General features: G+C 49.1%; 1 protein-coding gene across 4 annotated transcripts in view; it reads right to left on the bottom strand.

The window, feature by feature from the left end:
* Dop1b (DOP1 leucine zipper like protein B) overlaps nt 1-24,603 on the bottom strand; it is a 100,436-nt gene that overhangs the window by 4,592 nt on the left and 71,241 nt on the right. The window contains exons 24-33 of one of the 4 annotated variants that reach the window (XR_003844878.1): nt 24,458-24,513; nt 22,774-22,878; nt 22,608-22,674; nt 13,336-13,486; nt 7,358-7,437; nt 6,310-6,419; nt 6,080-6,226; nt 3,695-3,756; nt 2,520-2,648; nt 109-192 (exon numbers count right to left, since the gene is read on the bottom strand). Coding sequence is in view for 2 of the 4 variants with exons in the window: in XM_021209500.1 (XP_021065159.1) it covers nt 109-245; nt 2,520-2,648; nt 3,695-3,756; nt 6,080-6,226; nt 6,310-6,419; nt 7,358-7,437; nt 13,336-13,486; nt 22,608-22,674; nt 22,774-22,878; nt 24,458-24,513 (1,044 nt within the window). In the remaining 2 variants the exon portion in view is untranslated. Of the gene's footprint in view, nt 1-108; nt 246-2,519; nt 2,649-3,694; nt 3,757-6,079; nt 6,227-6,309; nt 6,420-7,357; nt 7,438-13,335; nt 13,487-18,182; nt 18,259-22,607; nt 22,675-22,773; nt 22,879-24,457; nt 24,514-24,603 lie in introns of those variants that run through there. The other 3 variants (XR_003844879.1, XM_021209500.1, XM_029544482.1) reach the window with 3 other exon arrangements.

The raw sequence follows: 24,603 nt of genomic DNA, 5'->3' as shown, positions 1-24,603 counted from the left end.
CACACTCACCAATTCAGACACCATGATACCGTACACACTCACCAATTCAGACACCATGATACCGTACACACTCACCAATTCAGACACCATGATACCGTGCGCACTCACCAATTCAGACACCATGATGGGCCACAGCGAGGTCAGGTGCTGGGGAGAGATTCTTAGCAGCAGAACTCTGAAAAACAGAAACATCTGACCAGCAACTATGGACGTCTGTCCGACTCTGAGGTTGTCTGTCAGGCGCTCTAGGGAAAGAAGATTTTAGAGAAGTCTCACAAATATGCAGTTTGGGGTTCTGGTTAGCCAAGAAAGAAAAATAAAACCGTAATTAGTGTGACATGTTGATGACAACCTAGTGTAGAGATGATTGCTAGCTACCTACACACGTGGGACCACACCTGTAATCCCAGGTAGAGGCAGGATTGCTACACGTGCAGGGCCAGTCTGCTCCACACAGTGAGTTCTATACTAGCCAGAGCTATCGAGTGACCTCTACTCCTTGTCTTAAAACAAAACAAAAAAACAAAAGAGAGAGGGGGGGAGAGAGGGGAGGGAGGGGGGAACAAAAGGAGGGGAGGGTGGAGGGTGAAACCTAGCAGGCCCAGTGCTTGCCTAGCATGCATGGAATTACATATGGCTTCTCCTTTTAGCACCACATATGTGGACATAGTAGCACATGCCTGTTATCCAGAGTTTGAGGCCAGCCTGAAACCCTTGGGAAACAGGGAGAAGCAAAGGGTGTGTGTTTGTGCCATAAACACTGTACTGGCTGGTTGTGTGTCAACTTGACACAGGCTGGAGTTCTCACAGAGAAAGGAGCCTCCCTTGAGGAAATGCCTCCATGAGATCCAGCTGAAAGGCATTTTCTCAATTAGTGATCAAGGGAGGAGGGCCCATTATGGGTGGTGCCATCCCTGGGCTGGTAGTCTTGGCTCTATAAGAGAGCAGGCTGAGCCGGGCGTGGTGGCGCACGCCTTTAATCCCAGCACTTGGGAGGCAGAGGCAGGCAGATTTCTGAGTTCAAGGCCAGCCTGCTCTACAGAGTGAGTTCCAGGACAGCCAGGGCTACACAGAGAAACCCTGTCTAAAAAAAAAAAAAAAAAAAAAAAAAAAAAAAAAAGAGCAGGCTGAGCAAGCCAGGGGAAGCAAGCCAGTAAGCAGCACCCCTCCATGGCCTCCTCATCAGCTCCTGCTTCCTGACCTGCTTGAGTTCCAGTCCTAACTTCCTTTGGTAATGAACAGTAACATGGAAGTGTGAGCTATATGAACCCTTTCCTCCCCAACTGCTTCTGGGTTATGATGTTTGTGCAGGAATAGAACCCCTGACTAAGACCACACCCAACAGGATCTTGCTATGTATGTAGCCCAGGTGAGCCTCCAACAAGTGAGCCTGCCTCAGCCCTCCACTCCGCTGGCTTCCACCTGTCCTGACGGCAGGCCGTGGGCCATGTCATCCTCATGCATCAGTGATGCAATGCTGCTCCCTCACCACCCACATTCCCATCTCCCCACTGCTGTCACAACAACAGTGCTCTGAGCCACCTGTGCTTAGTGCTGCCCAACAGTGAGAGCGAGGGCAGGCCTGTCCCATTAGGATGGTGGCGGCTCAGGGTTAAGGAGCACCGTATGCTGCGAAGAGCAAACTCTGACTTAGAACCTAACTAGAGCCGGGCTCCTCCTGGTCATGTGTGTTAAATTAAACCCTGCAAAGTGAAACTCCCCACTGGCGCCCCCACAGCTGTTTAAAGAAACAAAACTAGAAGCCAGGTTCTTCCTGCATTCTAGAGATCATCCTAAAGAGGCTCCTCCCTCAGCATCCCCCATCTCTCATTTCTCATTCCTTTTTAAAAACATTCATTTTTATTCATTTTAACTCTGTGAGGTGGGCACGCCTTTAGTACCAGCACTTGGGAGGCAGAGGCAGGCAGATCTTTGTGAGTTTGAGGCCAGCCTGGTCTACAGAGTGAGTTCCAAGACAGCTAGGGCTACACAGAAAAAACCTGCCAAGTAACAAAATAAAAGTTTTTGTGGGGCACTATAATTGGGTTATAATTATAATTGGGTTATTGTTTACTGACTAGTACAGGCCTGTATATTATACACGCTCACTATATCTAACCCTGCCATAATGATACGATACAGAAGCTATTGAGTTTCATAAACAGGAATCTGCAGTTAGAAGGTTTCTGGCCTACGTGAAGCCCAGCTTCTATATCACTAACAACTCCTTAGCCCTCTGGGCCTCACCTACGTGTCACGGGAGACAGGGAGGAAGGAGAAGGAATCGCCAGACTGAAAGGCACCCTCCCCACACACACTTAAAGGTGATCAGGCCCTCCCTCATGAGTGGGTTTGGTTCCAGTGTAAAGGGACAAGTTTGGTCCCTTTTGTGTTAGATGCCCCTGGTCACATGCAAGCCTGCCGGCCCCAGAGCTGTGAGCCAAGACGTGTTTGTTCATAAAATCCCCAGCGTCAGGTCTCCCGTGGCAGACTGAGAACATCCTGAGATGGTCTCTTACCTTGTATCAGGGGAAGGTAGAGGTGATACTGGTCAAGCTCGCCACTGAAGATGGCAAAAGCCTGGCGCTTCAGCAGCATGGCCTTCTGCTCAAAACTGGAGAAGAGTTTTAAGGAACTGCTCTGCATGTCTGCAATAAACACAGCAGTCAGCTTGTGAGGGAAGCACAGTGGGGGGGGGGAGCACAGCAGGGGGAAGAATGGTGGGAGCACTGAGGGGGGAGTGTTGGGAGCACAGCAGGGAGAGTAGTAGGAACCTGGGGAGGGGGGAGAGTGGTAGGAGCATGGGGGTGGGGGGGGGAGAGTGGTAAGCACATAGCAGGGGAGAGTGATGGGAGCACAGTGGGGGAGAATGGTGGGATCCAATTTGTGACATACTCCCAAAAGTCAGGACCCCCTTTGAGAATGCATAGAAGTCAACCCTACACACTCTTTAAGAAACACCCCTCTCAGGAATGGTGGCTCAGGTCTATAATCATATCACTTGAGAAGCTATGCTAGCAGGATTGCCAACAGTTGGAGCCAGCTGGGGCTATATAATGAGTTCTAGGCACTCTGAGCCAAGAGGGAGGCCTTTTCTCAACAGTAAAATGCCAAATCAAAGACAACTTCACTACATCCAATTTGCACACAGAAGCAACAACAACCACCACCCACTCATTTCATTAATGGCACACAGCATCAGGGAGTCAGGAAAGAGCGGAAGTTGTAGAAACGGCCACCTAAGCTGGGCATGGAGTTATGCGCTGCTGACTCACAGCGCTGGTTTGGAGGTCAGAGTGAGACACTGCCTGAGAACTTGAGGCGTGCGGAATAAACTAGCAGACTCAAGACCTTCAGCATAAGGCTGTGGCCTAAAGGCTTTGAGCGGCATCTACTGGAAGCCATGACACACAGCGCAGGCAAGACCTGCTGACAGACTGGACTGAGAGACTGTTTAAGAAAGCTACACCCTTGGCTCTTCACTCAGCACCACAGAAGTTTGACATGCTGGGGTGTGGTGTGCACACCTTCAGCCCCAGCCCTGGGGAGGTAGAGTCATACAGAGCTCTGTGAGCTCAAGGCCAAGTTCCTGAACAGCCAGGGTTACACGGAGAGACCTGGTCACAGAAAGGGTTGGACATGGTAAAAACTGAGCATGAGGGTACCACAGGCGTGACAATAACTTGAAACTTACTCATTAAGTCCTTAAACATTGTTTTCTCGTGAGTCAGAAGATGGTCAATGACGGACTTCCAGCTGGATGCACGAAAAGGCATAATTAATTAAATATGCAACTGATGACAGCCTGATTAAAAGCATCAAGAAAATAATATGCCTCCCAGAGCTATTAAACCCGCTCTGCGGGCTGAGAGATGGCTGGGCGGGAAGAGCTCACTGTGTGAGCCCGAGGAGGTCCTGTGCTCGGTCCACAGTGCTGGGTAGAAGCCAGGCCTGGATGTTGGCTCTCACCTGCAACCCCAGCACTGTGGAGGAGAAGGTGGAGACCCCGGGCTCGCCGGCTGCTAGCCTTGCCTGTCTCTCAATGGAGGGTGACAGATAGAGCAGGACATCAGACATCCTCCTCTGGCCTCTGCACATGCATACACTGGAGCATGAACACCCTCACCATATACCTCAACCCCCATCCATGAACATACCCCCCCTACACACGCATATACGACATTCTCCCCCACACAAATGTCACCCACATTTGGGAATGCCGAGTGCTTGTGAGACTTCTTCAAGAAACCAGCACAGGAGTCTCATGACCTCAGTTTTCTCAGAACATAGACCCGTCCTTACAATGGTTCTCATGTCCCCGTGCAGAGGAGAGGTTACCTCTGCAGATTATTCATTATTGCTCGCTGCTGTTACTCAGTTGAATGTTTCAACTTCCCTTCACACACATGCCTCTATGGACGAGCACGTGAGGCTGTCCTTGTGGTTGTACACAGCTTGAACTCCTGAGAACACTCTCTTAGGTGGCTTTCCTTAGCGGTCAGAGTATAAGTCGTGATGCTCTGAGTGTAGCTGGCTATGCATGAGCTATCAGCTCTATTCTCTCAGTCCCACCGTCTCTCCAGCGGTGACACACTCATGATTTAAACTCTCTCAGTCCCACTGTCTCTCTCCAGCGGTGACACACTCATGATTTAAACTCTCTCTGTTCCACCGTCTCTCCAGCGGTGACACACTCATGATTTAAACTCTCTCAGTCCCACTGTCTCTCCAGCGGTGACACACTCATGATTTAAACTCTCTCCGTCCCACCGTCTCTCCAGCGGTGACACACTCATGATTTAAATTCAAGAAGCTGGCCAAGCCAAGGCGTCCCTCCTAACCCTAACCTGCGGAATGAAACGGGCTTCTCCAGCTCTCCATAAGGAAACAAATGCAGAACAAGGCGAGAGCACTAACGAGCACTAATACTGTGTGCTCAGCAGTCCTGGATCTGAGCTCCATCCCGGAGTCTGCAGACAGACTCCCAGAGGTTGTCCTCCAACCTCCACATGTGCACTGTGGCATGTGTATCCGCATACACGTGCACACACACACATGAATAAATGAAACAACATTTTAAAACAGCGTTTTGAAGAGGCCCATTTAAGGACTAGGCAGACGGCTGAGTTGGTAAAATGGCTGCACAGCCTGAGGACCTGAATCTGAATCTCAGTGTGTGGTGGTGCCTGCCTGCCCATGACCCCAGTGCTGAGACAGGCAGAGCCAGGGAGATCCCTGGAGCTTGCTGGACAGTCAGGTTTCAGTGAGAGCCCCTGTCTAAAACAATAAGGTGGAGAATGATGGAGAAAGATACCTAAGTGAACTCCTAGCCTCCACCTGTGCGTGTGTACATGTATTCATTCTCATATTCTCTCTCTCTCTCTCTCTCTCTCTCTCTCTCTCTCTCTCTCTCTCTCTCTCTCATATATATAATCATATACACAAACCCCAGGAAGCATGGGCTGAGGAAAAGGCACATGAATGGCTTGCTCAGTGTCCTGTCCCCCTGGGGTCTCCAAGTCCCATGCCCACTACTGTCGTGGAATGCATGAGCCAGGCAGCCAGGCAGACATACTGCCAGAGCCAATCTGGGCTCAGATCTCAACAGGGGCCAAGTCTTTCATGAGGAAGATGAAAGGCTCCTGAACCTTCTATCTCACTCTTTACCAATGGCAGGCCCTCTTAATCCAGTTCAGTGCCTCTTTTGATAAAAGGTTACCTCCGTATTTTGAAGGACATAATGTCTTGTCAGCAAACACAGACTAACATGAGCACCATGACAGGGACATCCAAGGGGCTGAGGTGACACTATGGTCCACTTTCGTTTCAGCTCCGAGGGTCATGAACCAACAACTGAAGACTGAGCATGTGGGGTTGTTTCCTTTTTTGTTTGTTTTGTTTTTCAGAACATGGTTTCTCTGTGTAGCTCTGGCAGTCCTAGAACTCTCTCTATAGACCAGGCTGACCTAGAACTCACTCTGTAGACCAGGCTGTTCTAGAACTCAGAGATCTGCCTGCCTCTGCTTCCTGAGACCTGGGATTAAAGAGAGCACATGTTTATGGAAACAGAATTTCTTACTGAACACAAGAAGTATCCATCTGAAAGAAAGCAGGGTCCAAGAACAGCTCCAGCACTTCCTTCTTCCACGCCCGCTTGGTGTAGGCATAGCCACTCAGGGAGCTCAGCAGCTGGGCACCGGCTCGGAAGCTGGGAGCGTTGTATGCACTAAGGGAAGAGAAGGGACAGGTTAAGGAAAACTTCTCAAAGGACACATTTCTGTATGTGGGTGTGATGATGGCGCCGGTCACCTGTGATTACGCAGGTAAGGAAACACGTAGTACAGCAAGCGGGAGATCAGCGGCACAGCCTTCTCTTTCTCATCACTGCGATAAACCATGTCCAGGAGAGAAGCCAGAACCTAAAAGAAATGAGGCAGCATTCCTTTATGAAAACAAGACACGGTACTGGAAAGGTAGCTAGCTCAGTGGTTAGGAGCACTGGCTGCTCTTCCAGAGGTCCCAGTTTCAATTCCCAGCAACCACATGGAAGGTTATAGCTGTAATTCTAGTTCCAGGGGATCCAATACCCTAATACAGACATACATGCAGGCAGGCAAGATACCAATGCACATAAAAACAAACAAACAAGCAAGCAAGCAAACAAATGATATATTTTTAAAAAGAAAAAAGGAGAAAACAAGAGATACTGGGCAATGGTGGCACATGCCTTTAATCCCAGCATTTGGGAAACAGAGGCTGGTGGATCTATATGAGTTTTAAGCCAGTCTGGTCTAGAGAGTGAGTTACAAAAGCCAGGGTTATACAGAGAGACCCTGTCTTGAACCACCTCCCCTACCCCATCCCCCTGAGAAGAAAAGAAAAGAAAAGAAAAGAAAAGAAAAGAAAAGAAAAGAAAAGAAAAGAAAAGAAAAGTCCTGAAGTATCAATCAAAAGTGCCATACTGCAAGCCAACGCTGTTCTACTCTGATCTGGAACAAGGCGTCCTATGTGCTGGAGCCCATGGCAGTACTAAGGGATCCTAGTGGAGGAAGCTCGCTGGCAGTGCGCCCTTGCTTCCTGAATACCGCAGGGCAAGTCATGTGCCTCCGCATGCTCCCACCGCGAGGCTAAGCAACACAGCCAACCGGGCTGAAGCCTCTAATACCCAAGCCTTCCTGTAAAATGAGTTTCTCAGGTATTGTATTGCAGCAACAGAAAGCTGGCTGACACAGGTCTGGACTTCAGAACTCAGGCAGAAGGAGGCAGCCATGTGGCACCCAGAATGAATACACGATTTCAAAATGATTCAAGACAGTAAGCATTTCCACACGGAACCACAAGTCAAGTGAGTCTTTACCTCTGCCAAGAGAGAGAGCGCTTGCACACTGTAAACGGAGGGGGCAGAAGCGGGTACCATGGTGGAGGCCGCAGCAGCATCTGCTGACAGAAAGAAGTCTGTTTAGCTCTGAGGGAATGACTGCCTCCTTCCCTAAGCATTTTCACTCTGACTGCAGTCAGTAGTTTCAGTATCCACTCTAGTATCCAGTCCCAACCACGGAGGCTAAGTTAGGTTTCTATTTACTGCTGTGATAAAGAGCACAATCACAAACAACCTGGGGAGGAAACACGCACTACATCTTACATCATCCAGGGCTTTACAGAGAAACACTGTCTGGAAAACTAACCTCCCGACTCCCATACCATCCTCCACTGAGGGAAGTCGGGGCAGGAGCCAATGCAGAGGCTGAGGAGGGTGCTCCTGCTGACTGGCTTGCTCCTCATGGCTTGCTCAGTCTGCTTTCTTATAGAATGGAAGGCCACTATCCCCCATTGGTCAGAGCCCTCCTGTATAAGTCACTTATTAAGAAAATGGCCTGTAGTCGGGCGTGGTGGTGCATGCCTTTAATCCCAGCACTCGGGAGGCACAGGCAGGCAGATTTCTGAGTTCGAGGCCAGCCTGGTCTACAAAGTGAGTTCCAGGATAGCCAGGGCTATACAGAGAACCCCTGTCCCCCAAAAAAAAACCAAAAAAAAAAAAAAAAAAGAAAAAAAGAAAAAAGAAAATGGCCTGTAATCTTGCCTACAGTCAATTTGATGGAGACATTTCCCAGATGACTCTTGCTTTGCTAAGGTCATAAAATCTAACTAGGACAAAGAATGTGGGTATTTGGGTCAAACACACCAGCACCAGCTCACTGCCTCCGGGTCCTTTCGGGTGAGCAGCTGGCATCATTTTGGTCTCTGAGTCCAGTCTGTCTTCCCACACTCGTCTGCTCCACGCTCCTGGTCTACGTTCTTGCTGCAGCACTGACAAACCTTCATGCTGAGCTTCTGCAGGACACCCTTCTCCATCTCCACACAGCATCCTGCCTCTCATCTATCCCACAAATGTCCTCTTGCCTGCTTCTCTCTCCCTCAGAAGAACCCACCCAGGAAGGGGAAATGCTAGCTAAGTTCAGCAAGCTTAGGTCTGCTTATGGTTTGTCCTCTCTGCAATGACCACATGGCCAGTGAAATTCCAAAACCAATTTACTGAAAGCAATCTTTTAGAATGCATACCCACTTGAGGGTATCAGCTGATGAGCAACAGTGCTGGTTACCTGGGTCACTTAAGGTTGGTTGGAGCTGGTGACTTAATCACTGTAAAACTGGTTAAAGATTTCTTCCATTCCTTTCCCATGTGATTCTTTATATGCTGTTCAATAAATATAGATCAAAGTCCTTTGCTAAACACACAGACACACAGCAGTCAGACAGACACAGGGATGGAGTCACAAGTCAGGCTTCTGGCAGACACATGTTTAGACTCACACAAGACAGAAAACACAGGAGTGTGAAGCAGAGAGTTCACATTTGGACTCGCGCCTGTGTAAATGATTCCAAGGAGAAGTGCTCTTACGTCTTTCAGTAATGTAACACCGATGTGCTGGATCATGATCAGTGCTGGATCATGAGACTCTGCCTTAAAGCAACAATCCTCCCCCAAACCCAACACAAAATGAGAGAACAGGAAAGAAGCTGGAAGCAAACGAGAAGCCAGTGATGAGCTGGCAGCATCCCAGTGGCCTTCTAGCTGACTGCTCCAGATCTGGGACCAGAGCGTTGAGGAGTTCTGAGCACTGGCCCTCGCCTCTCTCCACAGTCGACTCATCTAAAGCTCCCTCTCATCCTGAGCCTGGCAGATGGGCTTCCAGACTCTCACCAACCTCGCCTTTGGAAATTCCACCCCAGACTCTCCCTGTCCTGTGCTGGTTGTCCTCTCAGCTGGTGACTTGGTTCCCGTCCTTGACGGTTATTCCTCTCCTCCTGACACCCCAGATTCACCATGTGCATACTGACTCTGCTCCCCTAGTCTGCTCCAAGTCAGTAAACTGTTGAGCCAAATATCCCAACCTTCCTTGGCTGCCTTTTCAGATCACAGCCAAGTCAGTATTGTTTCTTGTGTGAACCACTCTGGAATCCTTTGACAGGACTTCCAGCTTCTGCTCTTGCGCAAAGTGGCCTTACTCATGACAGTTAAAGTGATGCTTTCTGAAGATGGAGCCTTAGGATCTACTGGGGCAGCGTGAGATCCTATGTGCCATGCTTTATACCCAGGCGGCTTGCCTTCAGTCTCTGTCCTCCGTCTTGTTTCTGAGCAGTTTCATCAAGTAGGGACTAGGCGCTAGCCAGAGGGCCCGTGGGTAAGTCTTAAAGGCTGGCTCAAGAGGGCCAGCTTCTTCCTCAACCCCCTGATTAAAACACAAGTCTGGCAGTGTTTGTTTCCCACCAGCAGGCTCAAGGCTAGATCACACAGCAGTTGTGGATCGATCAGCCACCCTGTCTGTCTTTACACTGACCAACCCTGAGTAGGGGAGGGTAACTCTTCAGAGCTTTAGAAGTCCCAGCCCCAGAGAAGAGACTGGCTCCTGAGTCCCTCCTCTCCCTGTGTGTCTGGGGTCCGCGTGGCTCCCCACCCCCAGCAAACACCTTCCTGCAGCTGCTGGTTCCTCCAGTGCTTAAGATCTGTCTGCTGTTACCTGTTGTGCTTCACATTTTCCCGCCTTTTAATTCTTGAACTGGCAGAGAAAACATGGTCAGTACTCCTAGACTATGAACTGGGGCTGGAGGGATGGCTCAGTGGTTAGCACTGGTGGCTCTTCAGAGTATCCAGGTTCAATTCCTAGTGCCCACATGGCAGCTCACAACCAGCCGTGACTACAGTTCTAGGAGATCCAACACCACCTCTGGCTTCTATGGGCACTTGACATTTACATGGCACATAGATACATACAGACAAAACACCCACAACACAAAACAACAAACAAACCACAAAAGACTCTGGATTTTTTTTTTTTTTCCTTCGAGACAGGGTTTCTCTGTGTAGCCCTGGCTGTCCTAGAACTCACTTTGCAGACCAGGCTGGCCTCGAACTCAGAAATCCGCCTGCCTGTGCCTCCCGAGTGCTGGGATTAAAGGTGTGCGCCACTGCGCCCGGCTGGACTCTGGATTTCTAATACAGGCATCTCAGCCTAAACCCTTCGGTTGAATGGCACCGGAGCCCAGACACAAGGGCGCCCTTAAGAACCCGCACACGCATATCACACGCACAACACACGCACATCAATGGAGGGAAATGCCCACTCTTTCTCCAGCCAACACAGACATTTGTTTATTACTGTTGAGCACTGCTGAGTGCTGCTACAATGTTTGCTAACTCAGGCTTCCACAGTCTATGCCTTCCAGGAACTGAAAGGAGCCAGGTGATGCCTTACCATAGGACTGTCCTCAGGTTGCATTTAATTACTGAGTGACAGACAGGCAACAACACTTATCGAACCAATCGGCACAGCTGCGGTGGGCGCGCAGCTTCATCAGCACCCAAAGAGCGAGCCACAGCAAAGCAGTTGGTGTGCACGGGTGTCGTGGTGGCGGGACGTCCTTTCCCTACAACCGCAGCATCATCTGGGAGAGTATAATTATTGGCTTAAAGTAGCAAATGAAGGGGCTGGGAGAGAGAGAGCTCAGTCAACAAAATGCTTGTCGTGCAACAAAATGCTTGTCGTGCAATCGTGAGGTCCAAGCTTAACCATCATAAAAAAGATGGGCTGGAAGCTGGGTCATGTGACCCTCAGTGCTGGGGGGGGGGAGAGAGAGAGGTAGGTGTGAGTCATGTGACCCTCACTGCTGGGGAGAGAGAGGTAGGGGCATCTCAGAAGCTCAGTGGCCAGCCAACTAGCCCAATCAGCAAGTTCAGGTCCCAGGGAGAATACCAGTCTCAAAAAACAAGGCAGGCAGCAACTTCTGAAGAACACCACGTGGGGCAGACCTCTGGACACTGCCCAGCTCCCTGTCCCTCCTCATTCTGGGAAGAGAATCCCTGTTTGGGTGGCAGGCATGCTATGTGGCTCCACTCCTTTGAAACAAAAGTGTGCATGCCTGGCTGACTGCTGGAAGTCCTTCCCACCCCACAACACACCCCTACACCACCCTTACACCACTCTGCCCTGCCATCAGGTTCATTCTGGAGATTGCCAAAATGAATCAGACTGTCTAGCTGGGTCCCTGGGACCACGGGGTTGGGACTCAGATCAGTGCCTTGCTTAGCCATCCTCAGGGAAGCCGCTTCTTGCGGCAGAAGGGAGCTACTGAGGGGACCCACAGCTGGACAGCGTGACTCTGGAACACCCCGTCCTAAATGGTGGTGTTTTCATTGGCCCCCCACTCAGGGCTCAGGAAGCAGAAGAGGTGTTGAAGTGGAAGGACAGTGAGAGTCACAGGGGATGGATGCCACCATGGAGACTACAACGTCTTCAGAGACAACAGGAACCATGTACATCAGAGGCGAGCAGCACAGGCCCAAGCAGGACGGGGTCTCAGCACCGAGAGGGGGAACTGAACACATCTCCCCGCCCACCCTAACAGAAGCCCTCCAGCTGATCTGAGCTCAAATGGGAAGGTTTGTTTTCTCCAGGGCATCTGCCCAGGCCCAGTAGCAGTGGTCAATACAAAATGCACTCGCTAGTATTTTCGTAGGTTTCTGTCTTGGTGGAGGCTTTATTTGGGCATTTTTGTTTGTCTTACTGTCCTTTTCTTGTATATTATGTTTTCTGGCAATTTTGTGGTTTTCTGGTCTTTGTTTTTGTGTATCTGTGTGTGCTTGTGTGTGTTTCTTGTGCTTTTTCTTTTTTTCATTCTATTTTCTTGTTTGCTTGCCTGTTTGTTTTAAAGAAAAGGGGGAGGGCAGGAAGAAATAGATCTTGGAGTTGGGTGAGGTGGGAGGTGGGAGGAATTGGGGGGGGGACCGTGAAGAATAGAGTCTGAAAATATTTTCAATCAAAAAATATATAAACAGCAGGAACAGGTTCAGTCACTTAGTTACAAGCATATGGGTTCGGGGATGTGGTGGGGTGGCCGCCTGGGCCCAGGAACAGGCTAAAAGGCAGTGTGTGCTTGTCCATGTGCTTAGACATGTGTCCACTTTCCAGTGCCTCCTGATGCTCTTCTTCCGAGGATAACTGAGAGTGAAAACGGGGATGCTAATCAGAGCCAGGTGCACTAATACCACTCCCTTCCCCACAGAGACTCTGCCTTCTTCCCTTTGTGTGTGCTAGGACAACTGAATGAATACTGATCATGGTCAAAAGAATGAACAATGCTTTGGGGATGGAGAGGCGCCAGGAGAGAAGGCAGAAGGCCCTTTCCCTGAGGTGCACTTTGTTCCCTGGACTGTTCTTGGAGGGGATTCTGTGCCTCCCGTGACAAACATTTATATCCGATTTATAAGACACACTTATTGTTGGATATCCTATAGTAGCTATTGAACCCAGCCTGGTCAGTGTAACCTAAATCTGGTTATCACCTTCTGCTCCCCTTTCCTGCTTTCCCAGATAGAATCTATGGCATGTGCCAGGCAAATGTGTTCCATGGCATGTCTTGAGAAAGTTCTGGGGAAGGGCTGCTCTGTTAATATTTAGTATGTGCTTACTGGTGTTTTTTTTCTTTGCTTTTTTTTTTGACTTTTTCGAGACAGGGTTTCTCTGTGTAGCCCTGGCTCTCCTGGAGCTCACTTTGTAGACCAGGCTGGCCTCGAACTCAGAAATCTGCCTGCCTGTGCCTCCCGAGTGCTGGGATTAAAGGCGTGCGCCACCACACCCGGCTTTCTTTGCTTTTTAAACAGGATTTTCTGAACTCCAACACCCTTGGCTCTCTGCTTTCTCTGTTACACTTGTGTATAAGAGCACACTGGAATGGAAGTAAGGTCGTCCACAGCATTAGATTACAGTCTGCCCACTGTTCCAGGTCCTCAGAGCCTTGGCTGAAGCAGGCGTTTCTTCCGCCGCCCTTTCCACTTACCGTGCACTTCGTCGTCGTCGTCAGCATCCGACTCTTCCAGAGAGACCTGAGGTTGAGCTTTCACCTCCAGATTTCTGCTGAGCCAGCTTGTTTGTTCCAAGGAGGAGCCAGCGATGGTACCTACAGCTTCCAGGATTCTCTGAGTGATTTCCTGGAGAGCCAGCAGAAGCAAGACTTAGTTAAGGAGAAGAAAAGTGCCGTGCATACCACTGACAGGTACAGGGCACAGGCCACCATGTGAGTCACCGCGCCATCGCCACGGGTAGACTTACAATGAGCCACGCTGAGAGACAAAAGGCAGCTGGGGTGACAGATTTTAGTAAAAGGTTCTGGACCTACAAATATGCAATGCAAACACCAGCCCCACACTCTGCAGCTGTCTCCTACGCTGGCTGGCTTTGGACTCCCGTGGGTACTGGACGCTTGCACTGACCAGGGACTTCTCTCAGCACATGGTGCCAGTGGCTGCTGCAGGACTGATGGGAAGGGCCTGCTTTCTGGTTCTCCTGGATCGTGGTTCACACTGGTATGAACTAAACACTACAGGACACCACTGTTACTAAGCTGCTGGTCTTGGGACTTTACAAAGTTGTGTGGACTGCCAGGCCACACCAACAGTCGGCCAAGTCATTCATGCTGACTCCATGTGCCCTGGCAGGGTGGTGACGCTCCCTCGATCCTCACATAGAAGCAAGACAGCCTGGACTATCTTGCTGCTGCCTGCCTGCCCTCCACTCCTGAGAAGGTTAGCCTGTGGGGCAGATTTATCCTTCAGCCTTGCTCTCCTCAGCCTGTCTCTGTCTGCAGAACCAGTGGCCTCTGCTGAGCTCACTGGAACACTTACTCTCTTTTATGGGATGAAGTATGGCCTTATTCTAGAATCACAATAGAGCCAGTCAAGATCTTTATAAACAGTGCTGTGTGCTGTCGTGCATGATTGAAACTCCAACACTTGGTAGGCAGGGAGGGGGAGTGTTCAGCTAGGGCTATACAGAGACTATACCTTAAAGATAGCATTAAAATAAATTGCTGTAGTTTTGCTATTTGCCTAAGAAATACATCTTTTAATAAGAAGAAACAAAATGAAAGTAGGCTGGACTAGGTGAGTGACCAGCCATTTACAATTAGGAGCATCATCAGACGAGTCTGGCCAGGTTCTGGGCAAGAACATTATGCAAACAGGAGGAGCTGGGTTCAAATCTTCAGAACCATCGGAGAGGGCTAGGCATGACCAAAAGCATGTCTGTGACCTCAGCGCTGTTGGGGGTGGACGGGAGGAGGGAAGGATCACTGAGCCTTGCTGGAGGCCATCTCAATGATAGAAGGCACCAGACTGACAGAGGAAGACACCAGTGTCCTCCTTTGGCCTTTGCATGTGTATACATGGTCAACATGTGAATAACACCACACATACACACACATATCTGGGCAGGAACTGTAGGTATAACTTAGTTGATAGAGTACTTCATCAAGACCCCTGGTTTGATCCCCAGTACCGCATAAAGCCAGGTTGTTGGCACACCTGCAATACTAGCTCTAGTAAGGTGGAGGCAGGAGAATAAGTTCAAGGTCATCCTCAGCTACAGTGTGGCCTCCCCTAGCCTTGAGTAGTCTGACTTTGACCTTGATGCCACTGAGAATGAGACTACCAGTGGTGGAGCCTTCCTACCTAGATGGCTCTCTTGTTCTGTCACCTACCTGTGCTCTTCTCCAAGACTCTGCTACCTGCTGAGAAACCCTGGAGATATTCTGGAGACAGCATCCTACAGGCTGGCGACAGGCTTCGAGAATAGATCTGCAGGGGATGGGCTTCCCCCTACATAAGCACAGACTCTTAGTAAACTTGGGGGCCTTGGTCAGAAAAAGTATGTCTTGGCCTCCATTACTTCTCTCGCTGTTTTCTCCCATACAGCTCCTGCCTCCCACTTAGGAACCCTGTTAGTGTGGCTGCAGGCGGCTACAACACAGAGTTCAGGGCCAGGCTGGAATACATCATACCTTGTCTCAAAGATTATTATTTTAGGTCAGTAGCTAGAGACATAGCAGCCTGAGTAGGCTCCCAGCACCTTGGCCACTTTCACCAGGGAAGAGTGGCTGTCCACAGGGCTGAAGAGAACTCTGCAAAGGTGGACGGGGTTGTCCTTACTTCCCTCAACAGTGATTTATTGCCAGCTTTGTGTCTTACCCAGCATCTCTCTGGCTGTCAGGGAGTGTATGAATGAGCAGAACAGCAGTTCTACTAAAGCTCAGAGGCACAGGAGACCCCACTGCCACCAAGAAAGAAAGAGGCAGGGAGAGGGGGAGGCACAGGGCTCAGCTGGAGACAACCACTTGCCTTGCCTGCTGACAGGAACTCTCAGGACCACAGATGAAACAAAAATTGACACAAGAGGCAATGCAGGTCATGCTACAGATCAGATAACACAGATAAGGGGTCAGTAGTATACATCAGCATATACTAACTGTGTTTATTTAGGGCCAAAGTGACCTAAGAACTGGAGTTCCTAGAACCCCTGTGAGTGAAAATTCCTGAAAAGAAGCCTTATCTGGCGGTGAACAAAACTACTGGAAGGTCTTCCTGTGTTTGCAGAGACTGACAGGCTGGTTGAAATTTCAGTGCTGTAGAGCGCTTGGGATTTTGTAGGTTTAGAGGGTAATTACTTCCCTGCATATTGCTTTGTCACCTGGCTGTTAAGGTGCTTTGCTGTGCTCGGTTGCTCACTGCTGCCCCAGCAGGTGCTGGCAGGATACCAGCCTCTCTACAGCCCACAACACCTGCTTTCTGTATGTAAATGCTTGTTGCCCCCCCCACCCCAAAATTAGATAAACAGAGCGATCCAGATACTTTGAGATTATCTTGTTGAAAAGCAAGGGGGCCCCAGGGATAAGCCTTTTTTTTTTTTTTTTTTTAAATCAGGAAGGGGAGAGGCTTTGGATGAATAAAGAGCTGGAAGCAGAATGGGGGGGGGGAGGAACAGACACACACACACAGTGGCATCTCTGTGGCAGGGGAGTCGCTTGCATCTGGTTGGCTAGCTGAGGGAGTGTGCCCAGCAAATAGGCTAACAGGCTTCTACCACACAGACGTCTCAGTGTCTTTATTATTAAATAATAAAGTGGGACCCACTAAAGCCCCCACAATACACAGGGCTAATTTTAGCTTCTGGAACAGCCACTCCTTGTCCAACTCTGTACCTGAACTAACACTTAGAACACTAGCTCCCACTAAACCAAGAGTTAGGAATGTCATCAGATAGCATCTTAGGCCTGTAGACATAGCCCCTCCATTTCTTCATACCCGCCTTACTGATGTACCCACTAATGCTGCCTTGATTTATGACTGTTCTGTAAAACTAAAAATTCTGCGAAACTACTTCCACATTAGAATACAGAATTTGGGGTTACCTAAATCTGTGTGGCCATGTCATGGGTCTCTTGAAATGGCTCCAGAATGAACTTTTTTTTTTTCTTTCTTTTATTGCTTTTTTTTCGAAACAGGGTTTCTCTGTGTAGTCCTGGCTGTCCTGGAACTCACTCTGTAGACCAGGCTGGCCTCGAACTCAGAAATCAGAAATTCACCTGCCTCTGCCTCCCAAGTGCTGGGATTAAAGGTGTGCGCCATCACCGCCCAGTGAATGGCCAATTCTTGATGGGTCACTTGGATGTGCCACTTCTAGAGTTGATGTTAAATGGCTTACTGGCCTTGTCAAGAGGAAGTAAGATGAACTGCTTAGCAACTCAGACAAGCTGATCTGCCTAGAAGATTCCTGGGCCAGCCGAGCTGCCTGGAGAGGCTTAGGTCAACTGAGCTGCCAGGAGAGAGATTCTCAACACCACCCGAGTTGTGTGCAGACTATGCAGTGCACTCCAGGCTCCAAGCTTTGTGAACTGTCTCTCATGCTAGGCGGGCTTTGGTGAGGTCTCTAAGTAACGTCTGCCCCTGTAAGTAACCACAATAAAACTCACTGATTCACCAGGTTGGTGATGTCTCTAAGTAACGTCTGCCCCTGTAAGTAACCACAGTAAAGCTCACTGATCCACCAGGTTGGACTCTGGTGAGGTTCTTCCTACCTGGGGTGACACCTTCTCAGAAAGAGTGTCACTCGACAGACTATATGTTAAGTATAGACATAAACTGAATTCTAGAGACTTGTAATTAAGTGCTATTTATACTTTCCAGAATTTTTAAACTCAAGAAATATAATTTTGTGCCCGCCTAAAGTATGACAAATACATTAACTTAAAAGGCATGAAGAACATACAGGTGTGCCATCACTAACACCCTGAGAAGTTATAAAAGCTCTAAGCCAAGCCGGGCATGGTGGCGCACGCCTTTAATCCTAGCCCAGCACTTGGGAGGCAGAGGCAGGTGGATTTCTGAGTTCGAGGCCAGCCTGGTCTGCAGAGTGAGTTCCAGGACAGCCAGGGCTACACAGAGAAGCTCTGTCTCGGAAAACCAAAAAAAGAAAAAAAAAAAAAAAGCTCTAAGCCCTACTTACACTGTATGTGTTAAGAGAAAGCTCTAAGCCATACTTACACTGTATGTGTTAAGAGGTCTGTACACTGATGTGTTAAGAGAAAGGATTTATATCTAATTTATAACTAGCTATAGAAAAAAAGAGGGGGCTGTCTGTATTCTAAGAACAAAATTTATGCACATATAGGAAACCAGAATCTAGAACTTTATGCTTAGAACAAAGCTTTCTCAGATGGTCATGGCAGAGGCAGACAGTCTCCCCAGTGGTGTAACCACAGCCAGGCTATTTATACCCACACCCCACTTATGGTCAGGCACACAGCCCTCTTCAAGCTCAGTGACTTTACACACAGCCAAGTAGGATTGGTACCTGTGGGGAGTAGCGAGGTCAGTAGGAGCAGGAAGGGGAGGAGAGGGTATAGGGAAATGAATTCCATCAAAACAGCCTATGAAAATATCAAAGAAAAAGATTTAAAAAGATAAAAACTGGCCTTCTCTTAATAAAACACAGCCATACCCACACCCTCTCATCCCATTGTATTTTATAACAATGTGGTTGCTGGTAACCAAACTTGGGTTCCCCGCAAGAGGAGCAAGTCTTCTTGGGCACTGACCCAATTCTCCAGTCTCCAACACTCTTCCTTGTATTCTGAGGGAACGGAGCTTTGTGAACTGATGATCCCAGAAAAAAGGTAGCACACTTTGTTAGACACTGAGGGCTGTAGAGACTAGGAATGCTGCAGACGCAGAGCTGAGGTCTCTATGAACTGCCTTTTAGTTCAGTATCAGAATCCATCGCCACACCTCTGGCTGACTTAACATCCTTTCAAAGATCAGGCAAAGCCCAGAAAAGCTAAAGACAGGCTCTAACCTTAGTAGAGATCTTGGCTTGCCTCACCTGGCTCCCCATGCTCCCATTGACTACTGAATGTGCCTTGCTCTATGGCTTTCTTGTTCTATGACGATCAAAGTCCATCCGATTGCTTCTGATGTTGGATCATATCGTTCACAGCAACCCAAACCTGTGCCTTGGACCATGGCCACTCATATTTGGCTCAGAATAAACTCTAGCAAGAGCTGTGTCTGGCATTGGCAGCTTGTTTTGGAGTAATTTAAATTTTAACCATGCCCTGCCTATATTCCACAGGAGTGTAACTTTGTCCTATGATGCTGCCACTTTAGGTAGACTCCAGGGAAACTCCAAGGTACCTCTTTATCTTTACTCCTCATCACCAGGACAGACTGAAACCCAGAAGGACTCCTCAGTAATGCCTTCAGGCAAGGGCAAGCTGTGGGGATGGAAATGCTCTACTGAGGATGAGCGAGTGCTCCAGCAGGTGGCAAGGTTCATTAGCTTCAATGATGGTTCCTGCTGCATGCAGCTCTGCTGTGGCCCTCTAGAACAAGCAGCTTAGATCCCTTTTAAATACCTCAGCTGCCCCGATGGACTCCATGTGGCAATGCAGTAAAAGGTATTCCAATGTCACAGAGTCCCAAATCCCTTGAGACTGAGAAATGTACCTGAAACCAGGGCAACTTTAACTGAGCCCCGAGTAATCAAAGCCTGGTTTCAAAAGGTGACTGTCAGGCTCGAGGTCTTGGGACAAAGCAGACACCCCTCCTCCACCAGGAAGAAGCCAGTGCTGGTAGGACTCCAGAACAGAACAAAGAGATTCCTGCCAGGTTGCTAGGCTTTCAAAAGCCCGCACAAAACACTGGACAAGCGCACACTTAGTTCGGGATTCCCAAGTGACCGCTGGACTCCAGACACACCTACCAGACCCGCAAACCCAGGCCTCCGTGGTGATTTCATGGACCTCCTACCGTGAGACCCTGACCACCCCCACCCCACCCCCATGGTTAATCCCTAATAAACCTGCCTTTTACTTAGGGGAGTGTGGGTAAATCTACACATTCCTGGCTTTTGTTCTGTTCTTTCTAAACCTGGTAGCTTGGTTTGGGGAAGACAGAGGCAGAAGAAAAATTTCTTTACCCCCAGGTTTTGATCAAAACTGTAAATAAATTCAAGAATCATCTTTATCACCATCATCTTCTCCTCTTCCTCCTCCTCCTCCTCCTCCTCCTCCTCCTTCTTCTTTCTCTCTCTCTCTCTCTCTCTCTCTCTCTCTCTCTCTCTCTCTCTCTCTCTCTCTCTCTCTCTCTCGGTTTTTCCAGACTCTTTCTTCTCCTCCTAAGATTTATTATTTTATGTATGTGACCACACTGTGGCTCTCTTCAGACACACCAGAAGAGGTCCTCAGATCCCTTTATAGATGGTTGTGAGCCACCATGTGGCTGCTGGGAATTGAAATCAGGACTTATGGAAGAGCAGTCAGTGCCTTAACCTCTGAGCCTTCTCTCCAGCTCCAAACTGTCTTCTTTTACTCCCAGACAGTGGTGGGTGTCACAGCCAAGCACTACTGGTGGAGGGCTCCATGGCAGCTCCGTCCCAGCCTGCAGGCTGCAACCATGCCTTCCTGGAAAGCAAGAAGAAACCTGCAACCTCCCCACAGGACTGTTTGAATGGCTGTGCTAACCAGTCTCTGCTTAAACTCTGCTGAGGAGCAGCCTGACGTTCAACAGATTCTGGGAGTTTGTGTTTCCCTACTTTGCCCTCTGTCATCGTACACAGAACAACTCAGAAACCTGTTAGGTCACTGTTTGATTCCTCAGTCTTCCTTCATCTGGAAAAGCTGCTTCCACAGCGGGCCTGCTGGAATACTATAACAAAATGTTGCCTGTTTAAGCCCAGGAAGAGCTTTAAGATTTACTTATTTTTATTTTAGGATGCTTTGTCTGCAAGTATGTCTGTGCACCAAATGTATGCAGTACCACTGGAGGAGGGCGCCAGATCCTCTGGAGCTGGAGTTAGAGATGGTTGTGAGTCGCCATGTGGGTGGGTGCTGGGAACCGAGCCTGAGTCCTCTGCAAGAGCAGCTGGTGCTGGTAATCACTGAGACATCTCTCAAGCCTCAACTAAGACGTGAAAGCAGGAAGATCAGAAGGCTATTCTGGGAAACTCAGCAAGACTAAGAATCTTGAAGTGACTTGGTATATAACTCAGGAGTCCTGGCTGGTCCCCAGCTGCACAGAAACAGTGAGACCAGCCTGGGCTGGCCTAGGCCCATGACCTAAGCCCCAAGGAGACTGAGGCAAGAAGACTGAGTTTAAAGCTAACCTTTTCTTAGAAAACGGGGGGTCAGGAGGAAAGAGAACCAGATTAGATGTCCATCAACAGACAGGTGGAAAAATGCGGTCAAAATTGTAGCCATAAGGAAAAACAAATGAATCATTTTTTGCAGAAAGATTGAGGCAACTGGAAATCATATTAGCAAAATAAGACAAATACTGTGATCTTTCTATCTTTATGCATGCGATTATGTGTGTATACATAGGCATGAATGCGCATGTGTGTGTGCGCATGTGTCATAAAGCCAGAATGAGGTTGTGAGAGTTAGACACAATCCTAAGGGAGATGGGAGATGGAGAGGATGAAGGCAGGACAGGGCAGGGGTTCCCCCATCTTACATGTGAGTGTGACAGGGCAGGACAGGGCAGAGCTTCCTCCATCTTGTATTCTTGCTCAGGTCATGTCAGGTTTAACTAGAATTTGATCTTCTTGATGGAGAATCCTGTGAAAACTGCCCAACTCTACTCCAGAACCAGAGGCCAAGGTGCCCCCAGCTAATTTACCTTAGCTGCTCTTTAACTGCTTGCTTCTGCAAACCTCCCCTGCAGCTGCAGAGGGAGACAACAGGATGTAGCTTTTGCCTTTAAAAGTCCCTTGGTCAGGCTGGAGAGATGGCTCAGCAGTTAAGAGCACTGACTGCTCTTCCAGAGGTCCTGAGTCAATTCCCAGCAACCACATGGTGGCTCACAACCATCTATAAAGGGATCTGAGGACCTTTTCTGGTGTGTCTGAAGGCAGCTACAGTGTATTCATCATATATATATATATAAAAATAAAATCTTTAAAAAAACAAAATAAAACAAAACAAAAAACCTTGATCTAAATGCTCTGGGCTACACTTTTTTGTTTTTTTGCTTTTGTTTTTTTCAAGACAGGGTTTCTCTGTATAGCCCTGGCTGTCCTGGAGTTCACTTTGTAGACCAGGCTGGCCCTGAACTCAGAAATCCACCTGCCTCTGCCTCCTGAGTGCTGGGATTAAATGTGTGTGCCACCACGCCCGGCTTCTGGGCTACACTTAAGCCCTGAATATGCAAGTGTAGTACCAGCCACTGGAATAGACTTTCAGATGACTATAAACGGCTGAGTGGTCGTCTCTGGAGTCAAGAAATACTGTACATCTATGTTTAAATTGAAAAAGAACAGTCATGGACTTCCTCAATATTAGTAAATACAGACCAGTAATGCCCTAAGCAGAATTCACTATGTGGCCTGGAACTCATAGCAATCCCCCTGCCTCAGCACCCTGGTTTTAGTATTCGGTCCTCAAGTGCTGGGATTATATGCATGGGCTACTACATCTGGGTAAGTTTTCCTGTTTGAACTCTCTTATGAACACGCTTTGCTTTTATACTGCGGCAAAGAGAAAGTTTTAAGGAAAGCTTCCTGGGAGGAGAAAGATTCGTGCTTTAGAGATATCCATGTCCAGCTCAGAAATGACTCTCACAATAAACCCTGCCCAACTGCTTGATCTTCCCTAGTGGAAGAGGCTCAGAACACAGGCAAAGCTAAGACGCAGTTCTGGGTAAGGTTTATCAGCAACAGTGGCACTCATACAGACTATGGGATTACAGACTACTGACCTTCCCAACAGTCTCACATACACACCTGCAGGTCTCTTTGGTCCTTTTTGCTTTCCAGGTTGGGTGTTCTAGTCACAAAGTCATTCAGCATGCTGTTAAGAAACAATCAGCTTCTGGTCAAAACGTTCCAGAAGTAAGAGAAAATGTTCCCTATAGAGAACACTGTATCTGTGTGGATGTATAGAATCTACCTGAGAAGCAGAAAGTATCCAGGGGGGGCCAGGTTCAGCTGCACAGCCTCCTTCAGGACGCCCAGGAGGGAAGGGAAGGCCTCCTGCAGGTCTGCTATGGAGAGCCTATTTGAAAAACAAAACCAGGGGAGCCTGAGCGAGCTGACAAACCTTTACTTAGAAGCACGTTTCAGATGCAGGGAAACACCTGGGACAAAAGCACATCTGTCTGGCATCATGGCTGCCCACTTTAGTTTATTACAGTCTCTGCAAGCTCAGATTTAGTACTGGGGCAAGCATCTGCAGTTGGGGAACCTGGAATAGCTTCTGACATTGGGTATTCTGCGTTTCACTGTCTGTAAAATGAAAGCCTCGGCCAGCTGCTCAGCTTTCATTCCTGGCCATGCTTGCACAGCGCTGAGGACAGCATGCATCATGGGTGGTAGAGACGCAGCATGAAGGAAGGTGAAACACGCAGTGACCATTGCCCAGGGCAGCTCTCGAGGGTAAGGCCTCTATGGTAGCGAGGAGGGTGCTGACATCTCGGCTGTGCAGTCAGGCACTGCAGCACAGTTTGCTAAAGCACAGATGCAGTCAGGGGGCCCCAGGTCCACACCCTGGTGCCTACCTTCCTGCCTCTTGTTCCACCTTAGTGGCTCCCCCTCTGCAGCAGAAGGACGATAAAAATCTTCCCTGAAGCTGCTGGGCAGCTCAGAGCCCGTAAAGGCCACAGAGGTCAGCTGGTGTCACAGTAGCACTGGCTATCCCAAAGACTGGTATGACTAGCCCAGAAGACTGCAAAGATGCTCCTGAGAGAAGGCTGACACTAGTTTGAATTTAAAGTCAGCCCAGTGACTGCTAGGATTGCAGTTCTCAGTTTACCTGTCTGTGGCTGCAGACTGTCAAGAGGAGGAGTAGCTGAGATGTTAACTGTGTGAACCAAGGAGACTTCGAGGGTTGTCAGAGTTATTTACTGTGAGCCCCAACCTGAACCCCAAACCCAGCAACCCTGATGGGTGTTGAGCGCAAGGCCTCCAGATGGTGGTGCTGTTTGGGGAGGCTGAGGAATTGCGGGGTAGGAGGCATGGCTGCCTGAGGTGCATGTGCCCCCTCCGTCCCTCACTTACCCCGACACAAATGGCCCTCTGCAAGTTGTGACAGTACAGCTACAGGGGCCCAGCCAAGTGCTCTCTGCATGCTGGGGATCCCCTGCACAGCAGCTACAGCCCAGACTGAGACTCAGCTGGGCCAACCAAGCCACTTCCCCGTTCTCTGCAGGGCCCTAAGCCGCCTCTCCATTCTCTGCAGGGCCCTAAGCCGCTTCCCGTTCTCTGCAGGGGCCCTAAGCCGCTTCCCGTTCTCTGCAGGGGCCCTAAGCCGCCTCCCCATCCTCTGCAGGGCCCTAAGCCGCTTCCCCATTCTCTGCTTCCCCGTTCTCTGCAGGCCCTGACGCTTTCCGACTTGAGGGCCTTTTAAAGCCAAGTTCATAACCTTTCAAAGCTCACAAGGCCCCAGGTAAAGCTTCACTGGCAGGAAGCCTTCAATGGGTAGCACGTGGACTTTAAAAATGTCAGCCTGGCTCTTCAGAGACAGAGAAGTACAGATTCGGAGGCCACGCCCGTGCTGGGAGGGAGTGATGACACTTAAGCTCTCTGAACTTAGCTAAATTCCTCACAGTCACTGACAATGCAGGAGATGTCATTACCTTTGGATGAAAGCATAGCAGAACTGCAACACAGGAATGTCCACCAGGGGAGACTTCTGTAAAGGAAGGTAACACGAGTCACCGCGGGCTGGTAGGAAGGGAAAGAAGGCAACACCACTCACTGCAGGCTGGTAGGAAGGGAAAGA

Source organism: Mus pahari, chromosome 12 (assembly GCF_900095145.1).
Source record: "Mus pahari chromosome 12, PAHARI_EIJ_v1.1, whole genome shotgun sequence".
NCBI classification, from domain to species: domain Eukaryota; kingdom Metazoa; phylum Chordata; class Mammalia; order Rodentia; family Muridae; genus Mus; species Mus pahari.
The sequence above is the reverse complement of the archived record's forward strand: the minus strand, read 5'-3'. Positions and strand labels throughout refer to the sequence as shown.